General features: G+C 43.3%; 1 protein-coding gene across 1 annotated transcript in view; it reads left to right on the top strand.

Moving 5' to 3' along the window:
• Positions 1–18,746, top strand: part of LOC311233018 (vacuolar protein sorting-associated protein 26B-like) — a 50,578-nt gene that overhangs the window by 20,000 nt on the left and 11,832 nt on the right. Inside the window, exons 3-5 of the mRNA XM_084319872.1 lie at positions 9,833–9,989; positions 13,571–13,735; positions 15,896–16,071. Of these exons, the coding sequence (XP_084175998.1) occupies positions 9,833–9,989; positions 13,571–13,735; positions 15,896–16,071 (498 nt within the window). The remainder of the gene's footprint in view (positions 1–9,832; positions 9,990–13,570; positions 13,736–15,895; positions 16,072–18,746) is intronic.

The following is an 18,746-nucleotide window of genomic DNA, read 5'->3' as shown; positions in this document are numbered from 1 at the left end:
GCACGGAGCCTGGCCGGTGTGTGAAAGGCCTATTGGTGTGCCTTGAGATTCTGGTTGGACTCTTGGTGTGCTTTGAGATTCTGGTTGGACTCTTGGTGTGCTTTGAGATTCTGGTTGGACTCTTGGTGTGCTTTGAGATTCTGGTTGGACTCTTGGTGTGCTTTGAGATTCTGGTTGGACTCTTGGTGTGCTTTGGGCCCAGAACGGTTGGGAACCACTGCCCTAGGGCCTAGTCTGGCACTGCAGGCAAGCCTGCCTACACTCTGACCTCTCCTAAAACCTCATGCAACAACACAACTAGCAGTAGTCAGCAGTGAGTCATGCTGACAAGCAGGGAGAGACTGGTGTTTAGAGAGGACACACTATCAAGCAGAGAGACACTGATGTTTAGAGAGGAGGACACATTATCAAGCAGAGAGACACTGATGTGTAGAGAGGAGGACACATTATCAAGCAGAGAGACACTGATGTTTAGAGAGGACACATTATCAAGCAGAGAGACACTGGTGTTTAGAGAGGACACATTATCAAGCAGAGAGACACTGATGTTTAGAGAGGACACATTATCAAGCAGAGAGATACTGATGTTTAGAGAGGACACATTATCAAGCAGAGAGACACTGATGTTTAGAGAGGACACATTATCAAGCAGAGAGACACTGGTGTTTAGAGAGAACACATTATCAAGCAGAGAGACACTGATGTTTAGAGAGGACACATTATCAAGCAGAGAGACACTGATGTTTAGAGAGAACACATTATTAAGCAGAGAGGACACTGATGTTTAGAGAGGACACATTATCAAGCAGAGAGACACTGGTGTTTAGAGAGGACACATTATCAAGCAGAGAGACACTGATGTTTAGAGAGGACACATTATCAAGCAGAGAGACACTAGTGTTTAGAGAGGACACATTATCAAGCAGAGAGACACTGATGTTTAGAGAGGACACATTATCAAGCAGAGAGACACTGATGTTTAGAGAGGAGGACACATTATCAAGCAGAGAGACACTGATGTTTAGAGAGGACACATTATCAAGCAGAGAGACACTGATGTTTAGAGAGGAGGACACATTATCAAGCAGAGAGACACTGGTGTTTAGAGAGGACACATTATCAAGCAGAGAGACACTGATGTTTAGAGAGGAGGACACATTATCAAGCAGAGAGACACTGATGTTTAGAGAGGACACATTATCAAGCAGAGAGACACTGGTGTTTAGAGAGGACACATTATCAAGCAGAGAGACACTGATGTTTAGAGAGGACACATTATCAAGCAGAGAGACACTGGTGTTTAGAGAGGACACATTATCAAGCAGAGAGACACTGATGTTTAGAGAGGAGGACACATTATCAAGCAGAGAGACACTGGTGTTTAGAGAGAGGACACATTATCAAGCAGAGAGACACTGGTGTTTAGAGAGAGGACACATTATCAAGCAGAGAGACACTGATGTTTAGAGAGGACACATTATCAAGCAGAGAGACACTGATGTTTAGAGAGGACACATTATCAAGCAGAGAGACACTGGTGTTTAGAGAGGAGGACACATTATCAAGCAGAGAGACACTGGTGTTTAGAGAGGACACATTATCAAGCAGAGAGACACTGGTGTTTAGAGAGGACACATTATCAAGCAGAGAGACACTGATGTTTAGAGAGGAGGACACATTATCAAGCAGAGAGACACTGATGTTTAGAGAGGAGGACACATTATCAAGCAGAGAGACACCAGTGTTTAGAGAGGACACATTATCAAGCAGAGAGACACTGATGTTTAGAGAGGAGGACACATTATCAAGCAGAGAGACACTGGTGTTTAGAGAGGACACATTATCAAGCAGAGAGACACTGATGTTTAGAGAGGACACTTTATCAAGCAGAGAAACACTGGTGTTTAGAGAGGACACATTATCAAGCAGAGAGACACTGATGTTTAGAGAGGACACATTATCAAGCAGAGAGACACTGATGTTTAGAGAGGACACATTATCAAGCAGAGAGACACTGATGTTTAGAGAGGAGGACACATTATCAAGCAGAGAGACACTGGTGTTTAGAGAGGAAGACACATTATCAAGCAGAGAGACACTGGTGTTTAGAGAGGACACACTATCAAGCAGAGAGACACTGATGTTTAGAGAGGACACATTATCAAGCAGAGAGACACTGGTGTTTAGAGAGGAAGACACATTATCAAGCAGAGAGACACTGGTGTTTAGAGAGGACACAATATCAAGCAGAGAGACACTGGTGTTTAGAGAGGAAGACACATTATCAAGCAGAGAGACACTGATGTTTAGAGAGGACACATTATCAAGCAGAGAGACACTGGTGTTTAGAGAGGAGGACTCATTATCAAGCAGAGAGACACTGGTGTTTAGAGAGGACACATTATCAAGCAGAGAGACACTGATGTTTAGAGAGGAGGACACATTATCAAGCAGAGAGACACTGATGTTTAGAGAGGACACACTATCAAGCAGAGAGACACTGATGTTTAGAGAGAGGACACATTATCAAGCAGAGAGACACTGATGTTTAGAGAGGAGGACACATTATCAAGCAGAGAGACACTGATGTTTAGAGAGGACACATTATCAAGCAGAGAGACACTGATGTTTAAAGAGGACATCAAGCAGAGAGACACTGATGTGTAGAGAGGACACATTATCAAGCAGAGAGACACTGATGTTTAGAGAGGACACATTATCAAGCAGAGAGACACTGGTGTTTAGAGAGGAGGACACATTATCAAGCAGAGAGACACTGATGTTTAGAGAGGAGGACACATTATCAAGCAGAGAGACACTGATGTTTAGAGAGGAGGACACATTATCAAGCAGAGAGACACTGATGTTTAGAGAGGACACATTATCAAGCAGAGAGACACTGATGTTTAGAGAGGACACATTATCAAGCAGAGAGACACTGATGTTTAGAGAGGACACATTATCAAGCAGAGAGACACCAGTGTTTAGAGAGGAGGACACATTATCAAGCAGAGAGACACTGATGTTTAGAGAGGACACATTATCAAGCAGAGAGACACTGGTGTTTAGAGAGGAAGACACATTATCAAGCAGAGAGACACTGATGTTTAGAGAGGACACATTATCAAGCAGAGAGACACTGATGTTTAGAGAGGACACATTATCAAGCAGAGAGACACTGGTGTTTAGAGAGGAGGACACATTATCAAGCAGAGAGACACTGGTGTTTAGAGAGGACACATTATCAAGCAGAGAGACACTGGTGTTTAGAGAGGACACATTATCAAGCAGAGAGACACTGGTGTTTAGAGAGGAGGATACATTATCAAGCAGAGAGACACTGATGTTTAGAGAGGAGGATACATTATCAAGCAGAGAGACACTGGTGTTTAGAGAGGAGGACACATTATCAAGCAGAGAGACACTGATGTTTAGAGAGGACACATTATCAAGCAGAGAGACACTGATGTTTAGAGAGGACACATTATCAAGCAGAGAGACACTGGTGTTTAGAGAGGAGGACACATTATCAAGCAGAGAGACACTGATGTTTAGAGAGGAGGACACATTATCAAGCAGAGAGACACTGATGTTTAGAGAGAAGACACATTATCAAGCAGAGAGACACTGGTGTTTAGAGAGGAGGACACATCATCAAGCAGAGAGACACTGGTGTTTAGAGAGAGGACACATTATCAAGCAGAGAGACACTGATGTTTAGAGAGGACACATTATCAAGCAGAGAGACACTGATGTTTAGAGAGGAGGACACATTATCAAGCAGAGAGACACTGGTGTTTAGAGAGGACACTTTATCAAGCAGAGAGACACTGATGTTTAGAGAGGAGGACACATTATCAAGCAGAGAGACACTGATGTTTAGAGAGGAGGACACATTATCAAGCAGAGAGACACTGATGTTTAGAGAGGACACATTATCAAGCAGAGAGACACTGATGTTTAGAGAGGACACATTATCAAGCAGAGAGACACTGATGTTTAGAGAGGACACATCATCAAGTAGAGAGACACTGATGTTTAGAGAGGAGGACACATTATCAAGCAGAGAGACACTGATGTTTAGAGAGGAGGACACATTATCAAGCAGAGAGACACCGGTGTTTAGAGGAGGACACATTATCAAGCAGAGAGACACCGGTGTTTAGAGGAGGACACATTATCAAGTAGAGAGACACTGATGTTTAGAGAGGAGGACACATTATCAAGCAGAGAGACACTGATGTTTAGAGAGGATACATTATCAAGTAGAGAGACACTGATGTTTAGAGAGGAGGACACATTATCAAGCAGAGAGACACTGATGTTTAGAGAGGATACATTATCAAGTAGAGAGACACTGGTGTTTAGAGAGGAGGACACATTATCAAGCAGAGAGACACTGATGTTTAGAGAGGACACATTATCAAGCAGAGAGACACTGGTGTTTAGAGAGGACACATTATCAAGCAGAGAGACACTGGTGTTTAGAGAGGACACATTATCAAGCAGAGAGACACTGATGTTTAGAGAGGACACATTATCAAGCAGAGAGACACTGATGTTTAGAGAGGACACATTATCAAGCAGAGAGACACTGATGTTTAGAGAGGACACATTATCAAGCAGAGAGACACTGATGTTTAGAGAGGACACATTATCAAGCAGAGAGACACTGATGTTTAGAGAGGACACATTATCAAGCAGAGAGACACTGATGTTTAGAGAGGACACATTATCAAGCAGAGAGACACTGGTGTTTAGAGAGGAGGACACATTATCAAGCAGAGAGACACTGATGTTTAGAGAGGACACATTATCAAGCAGAGAGACACTGATGTTTAGAGAGGAGGACACATTATCAAGCAGAGAGACACTGATGTTTAGAGAGGACACATTATCAAGCAGAGAGACACTGGTGTTTAGAGAGGAGGACACATTATCAAGCAGAGAGACACTGATGTTTAGAGAGGACACATTATCAAGCAGAGAGACACTGATGTTTAGAGAGGAGGACACATTATCAAGCAGAGAGACACTGATGTTTAGAGAGGACACATTATCAAGCAGAGAGACACTGATGTTTAGAGAGGAGGACACATTATCAAGCAGAGAGACACTGATGTTTAGAGAGGACACATTATCAAGCAGAGAGACACTGATGTTTAGAGAGGAGGACACATTATCAAGCAGAGAGGACACTGGTGTTTAGAGAGGAGGACACATTATCAAGCAGAGAGACACTGGTGTTTAGAGAGAGGACACATTATCAAGCAGAGAGACACTGATGTTTAGAGAGGACACATTATCAAGCAGAGAGACACTGGTGTTTAGAGAGGAGGACACATTATCAAGCAGAGAGACACTGGTGTTTAGAGAGGAGGACACATTATCAAGCAGAGAGACACTGGTGTTTAGAGAGGAGGACACATTATCAAGCAGAGAGACACTGATGTTTAGAGAGGAGGACACATTATCAAGCAGAGAGACACTGATGTTTAGAGAGGACACATTATCAAGCAGAGAGACACTGGTGTTTAGAGAGGAGGACACATTATCAAGCAGAGAGACACTGATGTTTAGAGAGGACACATTATCAAGCAGAGAGACACTGATGTTTAGAGAGGACACATTATCAAGCAGAGAGACACTGGTGTTTAGAGAGGACACATTATCAAGCAGAGAGACACTGGTGTTTAGAGAGGAGGACACATTATCAAGCAGAGAGACACTGGTGTTTAGAGAGGACACATTATCAAGCAGAGAGACACTGATGTTTAGAGAGGACACATTATCAAGCAGAGAGACACTGATGTTTAGAGAGGACACATTATCAAGCAGAGAGACACTGATGTTTAGAGAGGAGGACACATTATCAAGCAGAGAGACACTGATGTTTAGAGAGGACACATTATCAAGCAGAGAGACACTGATGTTTAGAGAGGACACATTATCAAGCAGAGAGACACTGATGTTTAGAGAGGACACATCATCAAGTAGAGAGACACTGATGTTTAGAGAGGAGGACACATTATCAAGCAGAGAGACACTGATGTTTAGAGAGGAGGACACATTATCAAGCAGAGAGACACCGGTGTTTAGAGGAGGACACATTATCAAGCAGAGAGACACCGGTGTTTAGAGGAGGACACATTATCAAGTAGAGAGACACTGATGTTTAGAGAGGAGGACACATTATCAAGCAGAGAGACACTGATGTTTAGAGAGGATACATTATCAAGTAGAGAGACACTGATGTTTAGAGAGGAGGACACATTATCAAGCAGAGAGACACTGATGTTTAGAGAGGATACATTATCAAGTAGAGAGACACTGGTGTTTAGAGAGGAGGACACATTATCAAGCAGAGAGACACTGGTGTTTAGAGAGGAGGACACATTATCAAGCAGAGAGACACTGGTGTTTAGAGAGGACACATTATCAAGCAGAGAGACACTGGTGTTTAGAGAGGACACATTATCAAGCAGAGAGACACTGATGTTTAGAGAGGACACATTATCAAGCAGAGAGACACTGATGTTTAGAGAGGAGGACACATTATCAAGCAGAGAGACACTGATGTTTAGAGAGGACACATTATCAAGCAGAGAGACACTGATGTTTAGAGAGGACACATTATCAAGCAGAGAGACACTGGTGTTTAGAGAGGAGGACACATTATCAAGCAGAGAGACACTGATGTTTAGAGAGGACACATTATCAAGCAGAGAGACACTGATGTTTAGAGAGGACACATTATCAAGCAGAGAGACACTGGTGTTTAGAGAGGACACATTATCAAGCAGAGAGACACTGGTGTTTAGAGAGGAGGACACATTATCAAGCAGAGAGACACTGGTGTTTAGAGAGGATACATTATCAAGCAGAGAGACACTGATGTTTAGAGAGGACACATTATCAAGCAGAGAGACACTGATGTTTAGAGAGGAGGACACATTATCAAGCAGAGAGGACACTGGTGTTTAGAGAGGAGGACACATTATCAAGCAGAGAGACACTGGTGTTTAGAGAGAGGACACATTATCAAGCAGAGAGACACTGATGTTTAGAGAGGACACATTATCAAGCAGAGAGACACTGGTGTTTAGAGAGGAGGACACATTATCAAGCAGAGAGACACTGGTGTTTAGAGAGGAGGACACATTATCAAGCAGAGAGACACTGATGTTTAGAGAGGAGGACACATTATCAAGCAGAGAGACACTGATGTTTAGAGAGGACACATTATCAAGCAGAGAGACACTGGTGTTTAGAGAGGAGGACACATTATCAAGCAGAGAGACACTGATGTTTAGAGAGGACACATTATCAAGCAGAGAGACACTGGTGTTTAGAGAGGAGGACACATTATCAAGCAGAGAGACACTGATGTTTAGAGAGGACACATTATCAAGCAGAGAGACACTGATGTTTAGAGAGGACACATTATCAAGCAGAGAATAAAATAAAAATAAAAACGACTGAGTTTTCTTTAGTGTAGAGGCGAGTTGTGATCATGTAGAAACATTAAGTCGTGGTTAACGGAATATTTTTAAAGGGGGCTCGAGGAAGAGGCCTAGTTGGTCTTCGTTCAGCTTCACATAAGAAGACGTCAGTTATTCACACCTCCAAATGAGCTCTGCTGCACTCCAGCCTGTTTACTGAACACAGTTCCATGGCCTCTACTTCATTTGTTCAACAAAGTTACTTAGTTAAATACAATCCATTGCCGTGTGTTAGTGTGTATTTTATGTACATGAAATTGCCAATAAATCACACAAAAATAATAAACTTCCTAACTGATTCCTTGTATGAACAATGGGTGGCGATTGTGTGAAGGGGGGAGGGCAGTAACGGCCGGGCACAGAAAAGGCAGTCAGTTTGAGCAGCCTCGCTACACAAGTGCAGTTGGCTTGTTTTTCCAACGGGTGGCACTAGAGCTCGATGAAAACATCCTGCAGTACAGGAAAATGGAGAGAAAATATATTAAAAAGACAAATTAATGACTGTCGCAAGGCCATTCGGTTATCGTTATGCATTTACATTTAGGCCTAACAAAAATAATAGTTGGTTTCAGGTTGGTTGTCAGTTTGGCCATGGGTAGGTAGGGAATTTATTTTATTTTATTTTTTTATTTTATTCTTTCCCACGGCGACTATGGATAGGGAATTTCTTTATTTAATTAAAATGTTCACAACAACATGGATGCATGTACTCTGCCAGCATGTTTAATATCCATAATACTAAATGTTTGACTAAGATTTCTATGAAACTTTATTCTTTAAAAAAAAAAAAAAAAAAAATCTGATTCTTTTTTTTTTTTTTTTTTTTATATATAATTTTTTTTTAAAACTCATAAAATATATTGGGTCGCACCTAAATCGGCAGGGTCGGTCGGCAACCTGAAACCAACCATTATTTTTGTTAGGCCTTAGTCATTTAGCGGACGCTTTTATCCAAAGCGACTTACAAGTTCTGTACAACAAGTCATCAGGAAGGGCACAACTCTATCAGCTGAGTAACAATGTTCATCAGAGTGTTGCATGTTACAGTGTAGGTTAGTTTATTAGGACAATATTAATTTCCTTTTGTCTGTATGATTCTGATTCAAATAAAACGTGTTCAATCAATGTTTCTTCTATAGATGAATTTGATTTTAGAGCGTTTACCACGTGATGAGGACGAGTTGAGAAGTAGAATCTAGTAATACAATTCTTACAATTCCTCCATGGTTACATTCTATGCAAGTACAGTAAATGTCCATATTATATTATCGGTCGTTGAGTGAGAGCACCATACATTATACACGGAGACATTATGCATCGTCTCGTTATGCATAAACCACGACCGAGAGTGCGCTTTCCGGGAACGACCCCGCTCTACCCGACAGTTTGTGGTTATCGCTTCTCGGCCTTTTGGCTAAGATAGTGGGTACGCAGTCTGGATACACGACAACGCCAACATACATTGTTGGCCGATTGTAAGAGATTGGCCACGGTTGGGCTGCTGTCGGGCCTCACGGTTATCGGGCTGGACAGGCCAAATTTCAGGTTAGTCACGGTCCAGACGTACAACCCGTTTGTGACCGACCAGAGTTTGGCCGCCTTTCTGAGCAGGTACGGGGAAGTACGTGTACGACCCGTGGGGTATATGGACCGGCCGCAGTCAGTACCAGGACAGTACTGCTCCATCAGGACAAGGAAGGGCACAAGGGCCTCAGTCACCCCCCGGCCCTCTACAACCTGGGCAGTGACCGGGGGTTTCCTGTTCTACTCCCGGGAGCCGCCTTACTGCCATCTGTGCAGGACGTCAGGCCACACCGAGGCAGCATGTAGTGGGGCTTCATGCAGCGGCGCAGCCAACGTCCGGAGCGGCCTTCATGGCCCGCTGTAAAAGGCCGCGGGCGCTTGAGCTTCCGGCTGAGGGAGGCGGGAAGAGGACAAAGGAGACTGTGGGCGACGGGTGGGAGAGGGCCCTCGCCGAGATGGATGCAGGCTCGGAGGAGTCATCGGGGGGACGAGATGGGCATCGATTACGGTGCCTTCCTGTCCCCCCAGGAAGTCTAGTCCTGGGCAGACGAGGCGGAGGAACTCTTCAGGGACTTTGCTGATTATTATAGATGGGACACACTGACGTGCAGAGAGACACTAGTGTTCAGGCTGCTGACGGTTTTGAGAAATTCATGTATTTAATTCGATGCTAGAATGAATGATAATCTAGATACCAGACGGGGGATAAATCCTGTCCCTATACTGGCACTAAAACGGACCAGAGGTAGAGATGTGGACCTGCAGGTGTCTGATGTGATATATATATATATATATCTGTGTTTCAGATCTCTACTATGACCGAGGGAACCACCACGAGTTTGTGTCTCTAGTGAAAGACCTGGTTCGCCCCGGGGAGCTCACACAGTCGCAGACGTTTGACTTTGAGTTCACACACGTGGAGAAACCCTACGAGACGTACACCGGTCAGAACGTGAAGCTACGGTAAGCGGCGTTGAGCCAATACAAAAGGATTTGTACACAGTTTGCCTGAATTATTTTACATAGACATTGGATAAAAGCGTCAGCTAAATGACTAAATGTAAAAAAGACTTTAGCGACTGGCATCAATAGTTCTCATCTTTGTCGCTGAGTGTCTCATTGTAGAAAACAGAATGCCTCATTGTAGAAAACAGAATGCCTAATTTTAGAAAACAGAATGCCTCATTGTAGAAAACAAAATGCCTAATTTAAAAAAACGAAATGCCTAATTTTAGAAAACAGAATGCCTCATTGTAGAAAACAGAATGCCAGAAAACAGAATGTCTCATTGTAGAAAACAGAATGTCTCATTCATTGTAGAAAACAGAATGCCTCATTGTAGAAAACAGAATGCCTCATTGTAGAAAACAGAATGTCTCATTGTAGAAAACAGAATCCCTCATTGTAGAAAACAAAATGCCTAATTTTAGAAAACAGAATGCCTAATTTTAGAAAACAGAATTAAACAGAATGCTCTATTGTAGAAAACAGAATGCCTCATTGTAGAAAACAAAATGCCTAATTTAAAAAAACTAAATGCCTAATTTTAGAAAACAGAATGCCTCATTGTAGAAAACAGAATGCCAGAAAACAGAATGTCTCATTGTAGAAAACAGAATGTCTCATTCATTGTAGAAAACAGAATGCCTCATTGTAGAAAACAGAATGCCTCATTGTCGAAAACAGAATGTCTCATTGTAGAAAACAGAATCCCTCATTGTAGAAAACAAAATGCCTAATTTTAGAAAACAGAATGCCTAATTTTAGAAAACAGAATTAAACAGAATGCTCTATTGTAGAAAACAGAATGCTCTATTGTAGAAAACAGAATGCTCTATTGTAGAAAACAGAATGCCTCATTGCAGATTTACATTTACATTTAGTCATTTAGCTCAGTGGTTCCCAAAGTCGGGGTCGCGACCCAAAGGTGGGACGCGAGCAGTCACGGGTGGGCCGCGAGATGATTTAAAAAAAAAATTATTTATTTATTTTTGTGTCAGGCCACTGAACTTAGAAGCAGGCCAGGACAGTGTTTCTAGTTGTATTCTATTTTATTGTATTCTAAAATGTGACTATATGGTTTTATATTAACTTAATAAATAAACAAAAACTAAAAAATCTACTTATTTCAACGAACATTTCAAACTAAATAACAGATTATGCACATAAAACGCTGAAAACAACCGAAGCAACAATAGTATTTTAATGAGGCTATTATTATTATCATTATTATTTTGCAACAAGTTAGCCCTCTCATAAATAGCACATATAAATGAATAACTAACTTGAACTAACGTAATAGGATTGAAGTGATATTTGGCTTAAAAAATTGGTCGCTTGGCAAAAAAAAAGTAAAAAAAAAAAAGCCTGACGATGTGCATTGGGCCGCGGCTCTCTGACGCCTTATTTTCTGGGTCCTGGCCTGAAAAGTTTGGGAACCCCTGATTTAGCTGACGCTTTTATCCAAAGCGACTTACAAGTTCTGTACGACAAATGATCAAAGATGATCAAAGATGATTCTGTCAGTGAGTCTACTTCATGATGAGGAAGTGGGCCATGGTCCAGTGGTGTTTTGTTGGATGGTCTGACCTCTCCTACTTGCAACTAAATGTCAATAAAACCAAAGACATGGTTATTGATCTCAGAAAGATGATCTTCTGAGATGACAACAATGCAGACCTTTGTCAACAGAGAGACTGTGGAGTCGGTTGATCAATACAAATATCTTGGAACTTTTACAAACAAACTAAGTTTGGAGGCTGATGTTCATTCAATCTTCATGTAATCTTGAAAGATCAAAGAGAGCAAGCTCTCATTCACAATGACGTCAAGAGGTACAGTACACGATGTGCTATTTGTGTAAAGATCAACTAGAGCTCATTCTTCCTAAGGAAACGTTGCAGCCTTAGGGTTGATAAGACACCCATGACCATCTTTTATCATTTCTCTCATTCTCTGAATCAATTCTGACATTCTGTCTGATCTGCTGGTTTGATCATCTTGACCTGAGGAGCGAGAACAGACACAGCAGCAGGATCATTGGTATCATGAGCCTCGCTGACCTTTATCATCTGTGTGAATCCGGGGCTGTTCTCATCTGGGCGCAGATATAGGCTCCCTAGATGCAAAACGAATAGATCTAAGTAAGGATGTTACTATTAAAAAATCGATCAATAATGTTCACCAAATTTCACATTTATCTATGGGACAATGACCAAAAAGGCAAACCGAATGCTTCATTGTTACTCCTCCTAGTCAGGAGAGTTGACTTCTAGTCAGGAGAATGTGACTTCTAGTCAGGAGAATGTGACTTCTAGTCAGGAGAGCGTGACTTCGGGGCGGCCGGGTAGCGCAGCGGACTAAGCGTCTGTCTACCACCACATAGCCAGTGGGATCGAATCCGGCTGTGGTGCCTCCGGCTTGGCCGACCGTCCATACTAACACAATTGGCAGTGTTAGCGGGTGGGTCCTGGTCGTTGTAAACAGCGACTCCTACAGTTCGGTCGGGGCGCCTGCACAGCGAGGGAAGGATCTGGAGGGAGGTAGTGTGACCCTTCCACACGTTACACTCTCCCAGTGAGAGTCCGCGCTGCCAGGTGAAAAGAAGCGGTGGGCTGGCTACACATGTGTCGGAGGAAGCATGTGATAATAGTCTCTGCCCTCCCAGACCGACGATAGGGGGTAGAGTGCGCAACGACCAGGAAGGGGATTGGGAATTGGCATAACGACTAACATTGGGAGGGGAGAAAAACGGAAAAAGAAGGGGGGAAAAAGATAATAAAAAAATAATAAAAAAGCAGAGCGTGACTTCTAGTCAGGAGGGCGTGACTTCTATCAGGAGAGTTTCTGAAGTGTCTATCGGTGGTTGGGGTCATGTATTTAAAGGCATGTAGGTGTTAAACTGGCCCGAACCCACCTTGACCCATCTCACTTTGAGATCATGAGATGGCTTAAGGTGGAAGACAGAGTAAACCAGATAGGGATGTGCCTAGTTCACAGAATAGTGCACGGGGTAGTGCCAGTGTACTTTAACAACTACTTCAACCGAATCAGAGACACCCATGCATACCAAACTAGGTGCAGCTCAACTGACTTTGTGCCAGTCAGATTCAGGAGCTGTATGGGGAAGGAGTCATTTCTGTATTCAGCAGCTGTCTATTGGAACAGTCTGCCCAGTGACCTGAAAATCGTAGACAATGCCGTTAGATTCAAGTCCAGCCTGAAGACATGGCTCAAAAGGGACTATACTTGACCTAGACACTTAGCTTAAGGCACCCTTGTATGTTGTACGAGTCTGTTATGTATATAAATGTTAAATGGTATATGTGATGTGTTGTGATGTCACGTTTTGTATGATGCATGTATTAAGCATCACACTCCCCCACCCCCCTACAAGGACCACAATGGAAATAAGCTCTGAGCTTTTTTGTGTTTCATCCTTGGCAGTATATCCTGACTGTGCTCTTCTGTCACATGTTTATTTTTTATATTGTCAAATAAAGTCATTCATTCATTCATTCATTCCTGTGTTATTATCATTCCAGCTACTTCCTGAGGGCCACGATGGGCCGGAGGATGAACGACACCATCAAAGAGCTGGACCTGGTCGTGCACTCGCTCAGCTCCTACCCTGAACTCAACTCCTCCCTCAAGATGGAAGTGGGGATTGAGGACTGTTTACACATCGAGTTTGAATACAACAAGTCAAAGTATGATATATGGTTTTTACAGACTTGATTAATTAGCCGGCCGATCTTTTAATCGCCCAATATTGGTCGACATAATCGGTATCGGCCGATATGTTTGCAGATACCAGATATTAGAACCTTTTTTTAGAGCGTTCCACGTGGGCCGCGTTCCACGTCGTGGGGAAATGGGAAGTAGGGAGGGGATACATGTAAACAACAACATTCATCTTGGACCCGCTATGATGAATTAATTAAGTAAGGGATAATGTATAGCTACGAGGTCATTGTCGCAAAATAATTGACCGACACGGAGTTTAAAATACAGAGGCGCCTCGCCGAGGTGTTTTAAACGTCAGTGAAGGTCAATTATTTTGCGACAATGACAGAGTATAGCTATACATTATCCCGCTTATTACATGGCTAACTTACTAACAATATACCTAATTAATTTTACATCGACAAGACGAGATCAAATGCAGACGCAGTTGTTCTGTGGCTCTGTCAGCCCAAATAAAGTGATTATTATTATCGCCGGCAGCCCGGCAGGTGTGTCTGATGGCACTGAAACAGTGTGTGTCAGTGGGCTTGATTACTCCAGCTGCGAAAAACAATAATCACCGGTGGTTATCGAAAAATAATTCACCGCTGTCAGGGGCTATTGACCAATCACAATCAAGCATTTCGGCGAATGTTAAAACGCCATGTAATAATCGATAATCATTTTGTGGGGAGAAGTACGACTTTTATTCGGCACCTTTCTAAAATCTCTGGATGTATTATTTTTAAGAAATGATTACTCTACATACAAATGTTATCTATAGCACCTTTAACCTGTTAAGTCCTAGCCCTATTTTCTGAAAGTAAATGGAAGATTGCTCCACTTGTCCATTTGCATGTTCTTGGTATCTAGGGACATCTATGGATCTCAGGGAATGTATTCCCAGTGTCAGAAATATTGTTTCTTTCTGTTACTAGGCTTGAGTAAATTGTGATGAAACAAAGGAGAATATAAATTAGGATTTTTCTTTGCATCTTTGACAGTAAATAACACCATGCTAAAAATGACCAGACATGAAAAACTGCCCCTGAGCTCGTTCAGCACCTTCTTGAGATCACGTGTACAAACATCTAAGGAAATGAATAAAGGTTTTGTAGATACAGTACTGAATTCTGCCATCCGGACACATGCTATTTGAAATATTATTATAGAATATAGAATATCAGGCCTATTATAGCCAACTTGCACAACTATGGATCGGGCCAAATCTACTCTTTCCAATGCCAGAGTTCAATTTGGATTTAGTATCACCATGCGTGCAGGAAGAACCGAGAATGAAATCTACTGTATGTACAGTTCCATTCTTATAATGGACATGACTCTGCCATTTTGGATCGGTTTGCAACAGGGATTGTTGCTAAATGTTCACAGAAGGTAGACACACTAACTGTGCTCCAATCTATGCCAATAATGTTCAGTTTTGTGGTATATAATCCAGAGAAATAAGAAAAAAAATATATAATAACCAGGAAGTAATTTGCTTGCAGGAAGCTAGAATCGGCTGGGAAAGGTAGTTTTTCGAAATTCCAATGCTCATTGAGAGCTCTGGATGCCCTCTCCTCATATGACTACAAAACTTTTAGCGACACTAATTCAAAATGGCGGATATTCGCTAAATTATAAAGACATTCCATAAACTAAAATCTCACTAATAACACTTTACCCTATTGGTAAACAAACGTATTGTTGAAAATATACACTATGACTCCTGTTGGGACATGGTTAGGGTCTTTACTCTCTGATACATTTGGAAAAAAATGCTACTTATAGTAATACAGTCTGGAGAGATTGATTTATGAGTGACGTGATGTCATTTTGGCCCCCGGTGCCGGACCCGTCGGGCTGAAGAGGTTAAGGTTTTTTATTATGATCTCAATTATGAGTTTGTGAAGCACTTTGTTGCTTAATTGTATTAACGAACCCTGAGTAAAGGTTTACTTACTTATTTACTTACTTACAGAAACATGTTGAGTAACAGGCAGATTTTACAATAGATTTACAATAAAGACAACTTCGTCTTTGAGGACTGAGTAGAGAATGGAAAGATACCGTCCAGTATTACCTGACCCGTTGCCGTCACTGAACCCATTCATCTGAGACGACACCTCCACGTCTCTCCGCAGGTATCACCTGAAAGACGTGATTGTGGGGAAGATCTACTTCCTGCTGGTGCGGATCAAGATCAGACACATGGAGATCGACATCATCAAGAGGGAGACGACGGGCACGGGCCCCAACGTCTACCACGAGAGCGACACCATCGCCAAGTACGAGATCATGGACGGAGCGCCCGTCAGAGGTAGCAGCGCCAGGCTCGTATTTTGCTCTGGTTATTTTTGATTGGATATTAATAACCCTAGCTCTCTGTATAGTAGGGATGGCATCAAGAATAGTTTTCAAATTACTTTGGGTATAGGGCGGCCGGGTAGCGCAGCGGACTAAGCGTCTGCCTACCACCGCAGAGACAGTGGGATCGAATCCAGCTTCCGCGGTGCCTCCGGCTTGGTCGGTCGTCCATACTGACACAATTGGCAGTGTCAGCGGGTGGGAAGCCGGCGGGGTATGTATCCTGGTCGTTGTAAATATAGCGACTCCTACAGGTCGGTCGGGGCGCCTGCTCAGCGAGGAAGGGATCCGGGTGGCCTCTATCCCTTCTACAACGGCACTCAGGTTCCGGGTTCCTCTGATTGGCCACGACGCCCACGTGACCCTACTCTAGCCCGCCCCCTTCCTGCCGCGCTGCGCTCCCTCAGCTTCCTCAATTTATAACGAATCATTAAAAAATATATACCGTTAACTGGAATATATGTTGGATTATGTTAACTGGAATATGTTGTTTCTTTACACATATGTTGGATTATGTAATTGGTTTGTCATGACAAACCAATAAAAATCGCGAATTAACCGGTGGCCACAACAACACACAGTACTGGTGGTGGTGGAGGACCGGGGGGCTCCACGTCTCGGGGCGGTAGGGGGAGAGCAGGCAGCCGGGGAGGCGGCAGGGGAGGTCGAGGGGGAAGACGGACGCCTGTCTGCAAGAAAGTGGTCTACGACGACCACGAGAGTGAAGAGGAGGAGGACGACGCGGTCAGCTTGCGATCTGAGGACGACGAGTACTGTGTGTTGTTGTGTTGTTGTTTCCAATAAAAAATCGCGAATTAACCGGTGGCCACAACAACACACAGTACTCGTCCTCCTCTGATCGCAAGCTGACCGCGTCGTCCTCCTCCTCTTCACTCTCGTGGTCGTCGTAGACCACTTTCTTGCAGACAGGCGTCCGTCTTCCCCCTCGACCTCCCCTGCCGCCTCCCCGGCTGCCTCCTCTCCCCCTGCCGCCCCGAGACGCGGAGCCCCCCGGTCCTCCACCACCACCAGTACTGTGTGTTGTTGTGGCCACCGGTTAATTCGCGATTTTTATTGGTTTGTTATGACAAACCAATTACATAATCCAACATATGTGTAAAGAAACAACATATTCCAGTTAACGGTATATTTTTTTCATGATTCGTTATAAATTGAGGAAGCTGAGGGAGCGCAGCGCGGCAGGAAGGGGGCGGGCTAGCGTAGGGTCACGTGGGCATCGTGGCCAATCAGAGGAACCCGGAACCTGAGCGCCGTTTTAGAAGGGATAGAGGCATCTGGGTGAGGTAGTGTGATCCTCCCACGCGTTACACTCACCCAATGAGAGTCCTCGCTGTCAGGTGAAAAGAAGCGGCTGGCTGACTCTGCATGTATCGGAGGAGACATGTGATAGTCTTCAACCCTCCCTAGACCGGCAAGTGAGGGGCAAATGCGCGCAACGACAGGGAAGGGAGGTAAGGGAATTGGCATAACATCTCAAATTGGGATGGGAGAAAAATACAGAAAAAGGGGGAGAAAAAGTAGATCAAAAAAGAAAAATTACTTTGGGTATGCAATCATGCAAAATTTGCAGGACTGTTAAGAGGTTAAGTCAAAACAAAATCGATTAGTATTCAAATATTCTAATAGCAATTTAGTGAGTTTTACTGTATAGACCTGGGTCGCCTGTATATTTTCCCCAACGGAGTTTCACTTCCGCGTTCGGTTTGCACGATCTGATTGGCCACTGACGTTTCTCTCAGCGCCAATCGCGTTACTCCTAACAAACTGGTTAAGCTTGGCGACTCTTTCGAAGTTGGTTAAGGTTAGGGTTAAGGTTAGGGTAGGTTAGGGTTAGTTGGTTAAGGTTAGGGTTAAGGTTAGGGTTAGTTGGTTAAGGTTAGGGTTAAGGTTAGGGTTAGGGTTAGTTGGTTACGGTTAGGGTTAGGGTAACAGCCTGCTGGCGTGATTCTTAGGAGTAACACGATTGGCGCTGAAAAAAACGTCAGTGGCCAATCAGATCGCGCAAAAACCGAACGCGGAAGTGAAACTCCGTTGGGGAAAATATACACGCACCTGGGTCACATGATAGTTCTAAGACCCGCCTGGTACCAGACGAGTTTTACATTTATATTTAGTTGATTGAAGAAGTGTGTTTTTAGTTGACGGCAGAAAATTGGGCGGGTTTCAGCTGTCCTGACTGGTGGGAAGTTTCCAGACGTAGCTGGGTTTATGCGGTTACACTTACTCGGTTGGCCTGACATTTGACGGGAGCAGAGTTGAGCATAACTAAATGAGAATTGTGTTTTGAAATGTTAAAAAGGTCACTGTACCTAATGGCTCTACAATTTCCATCATACACTACAAGCCCAGTCCAGAGCGAATGCTGTATAGCTGAGAGGACAACATTACGAAACCAAAAGAATCAAATAAACAATAGACAGAATCCACTATTGGATTTACATCTTACTCTTACCTCACTGTACCTGTTTTTCATTGCCTTAATCTTGGTGATATTAAGTAGGGATGTTCGATATTGGCTTTTTTGCCGATATCCGATATACCGATATTGTCCAACTCTTCATTTCCGATACCGATATCAACCGATACCGATATATGCGGGGGTCCCCC

Source organism: Notolepis coatsorum, assembly GCF_963971535.1.
Source record: "Notolepis coatsorum genome assembly, chromosome: 8".
NCBI lineage: Eukaryota > Metazoa > Chordata > Actinopteri > Aulopiformes > Paralepididae > Notolepis > Notolepis coatsorum.
Note: the sequence above shows the minus strand (reverse complement) of the source record. Positions and strands in the feature narration are given on the sequence as shown.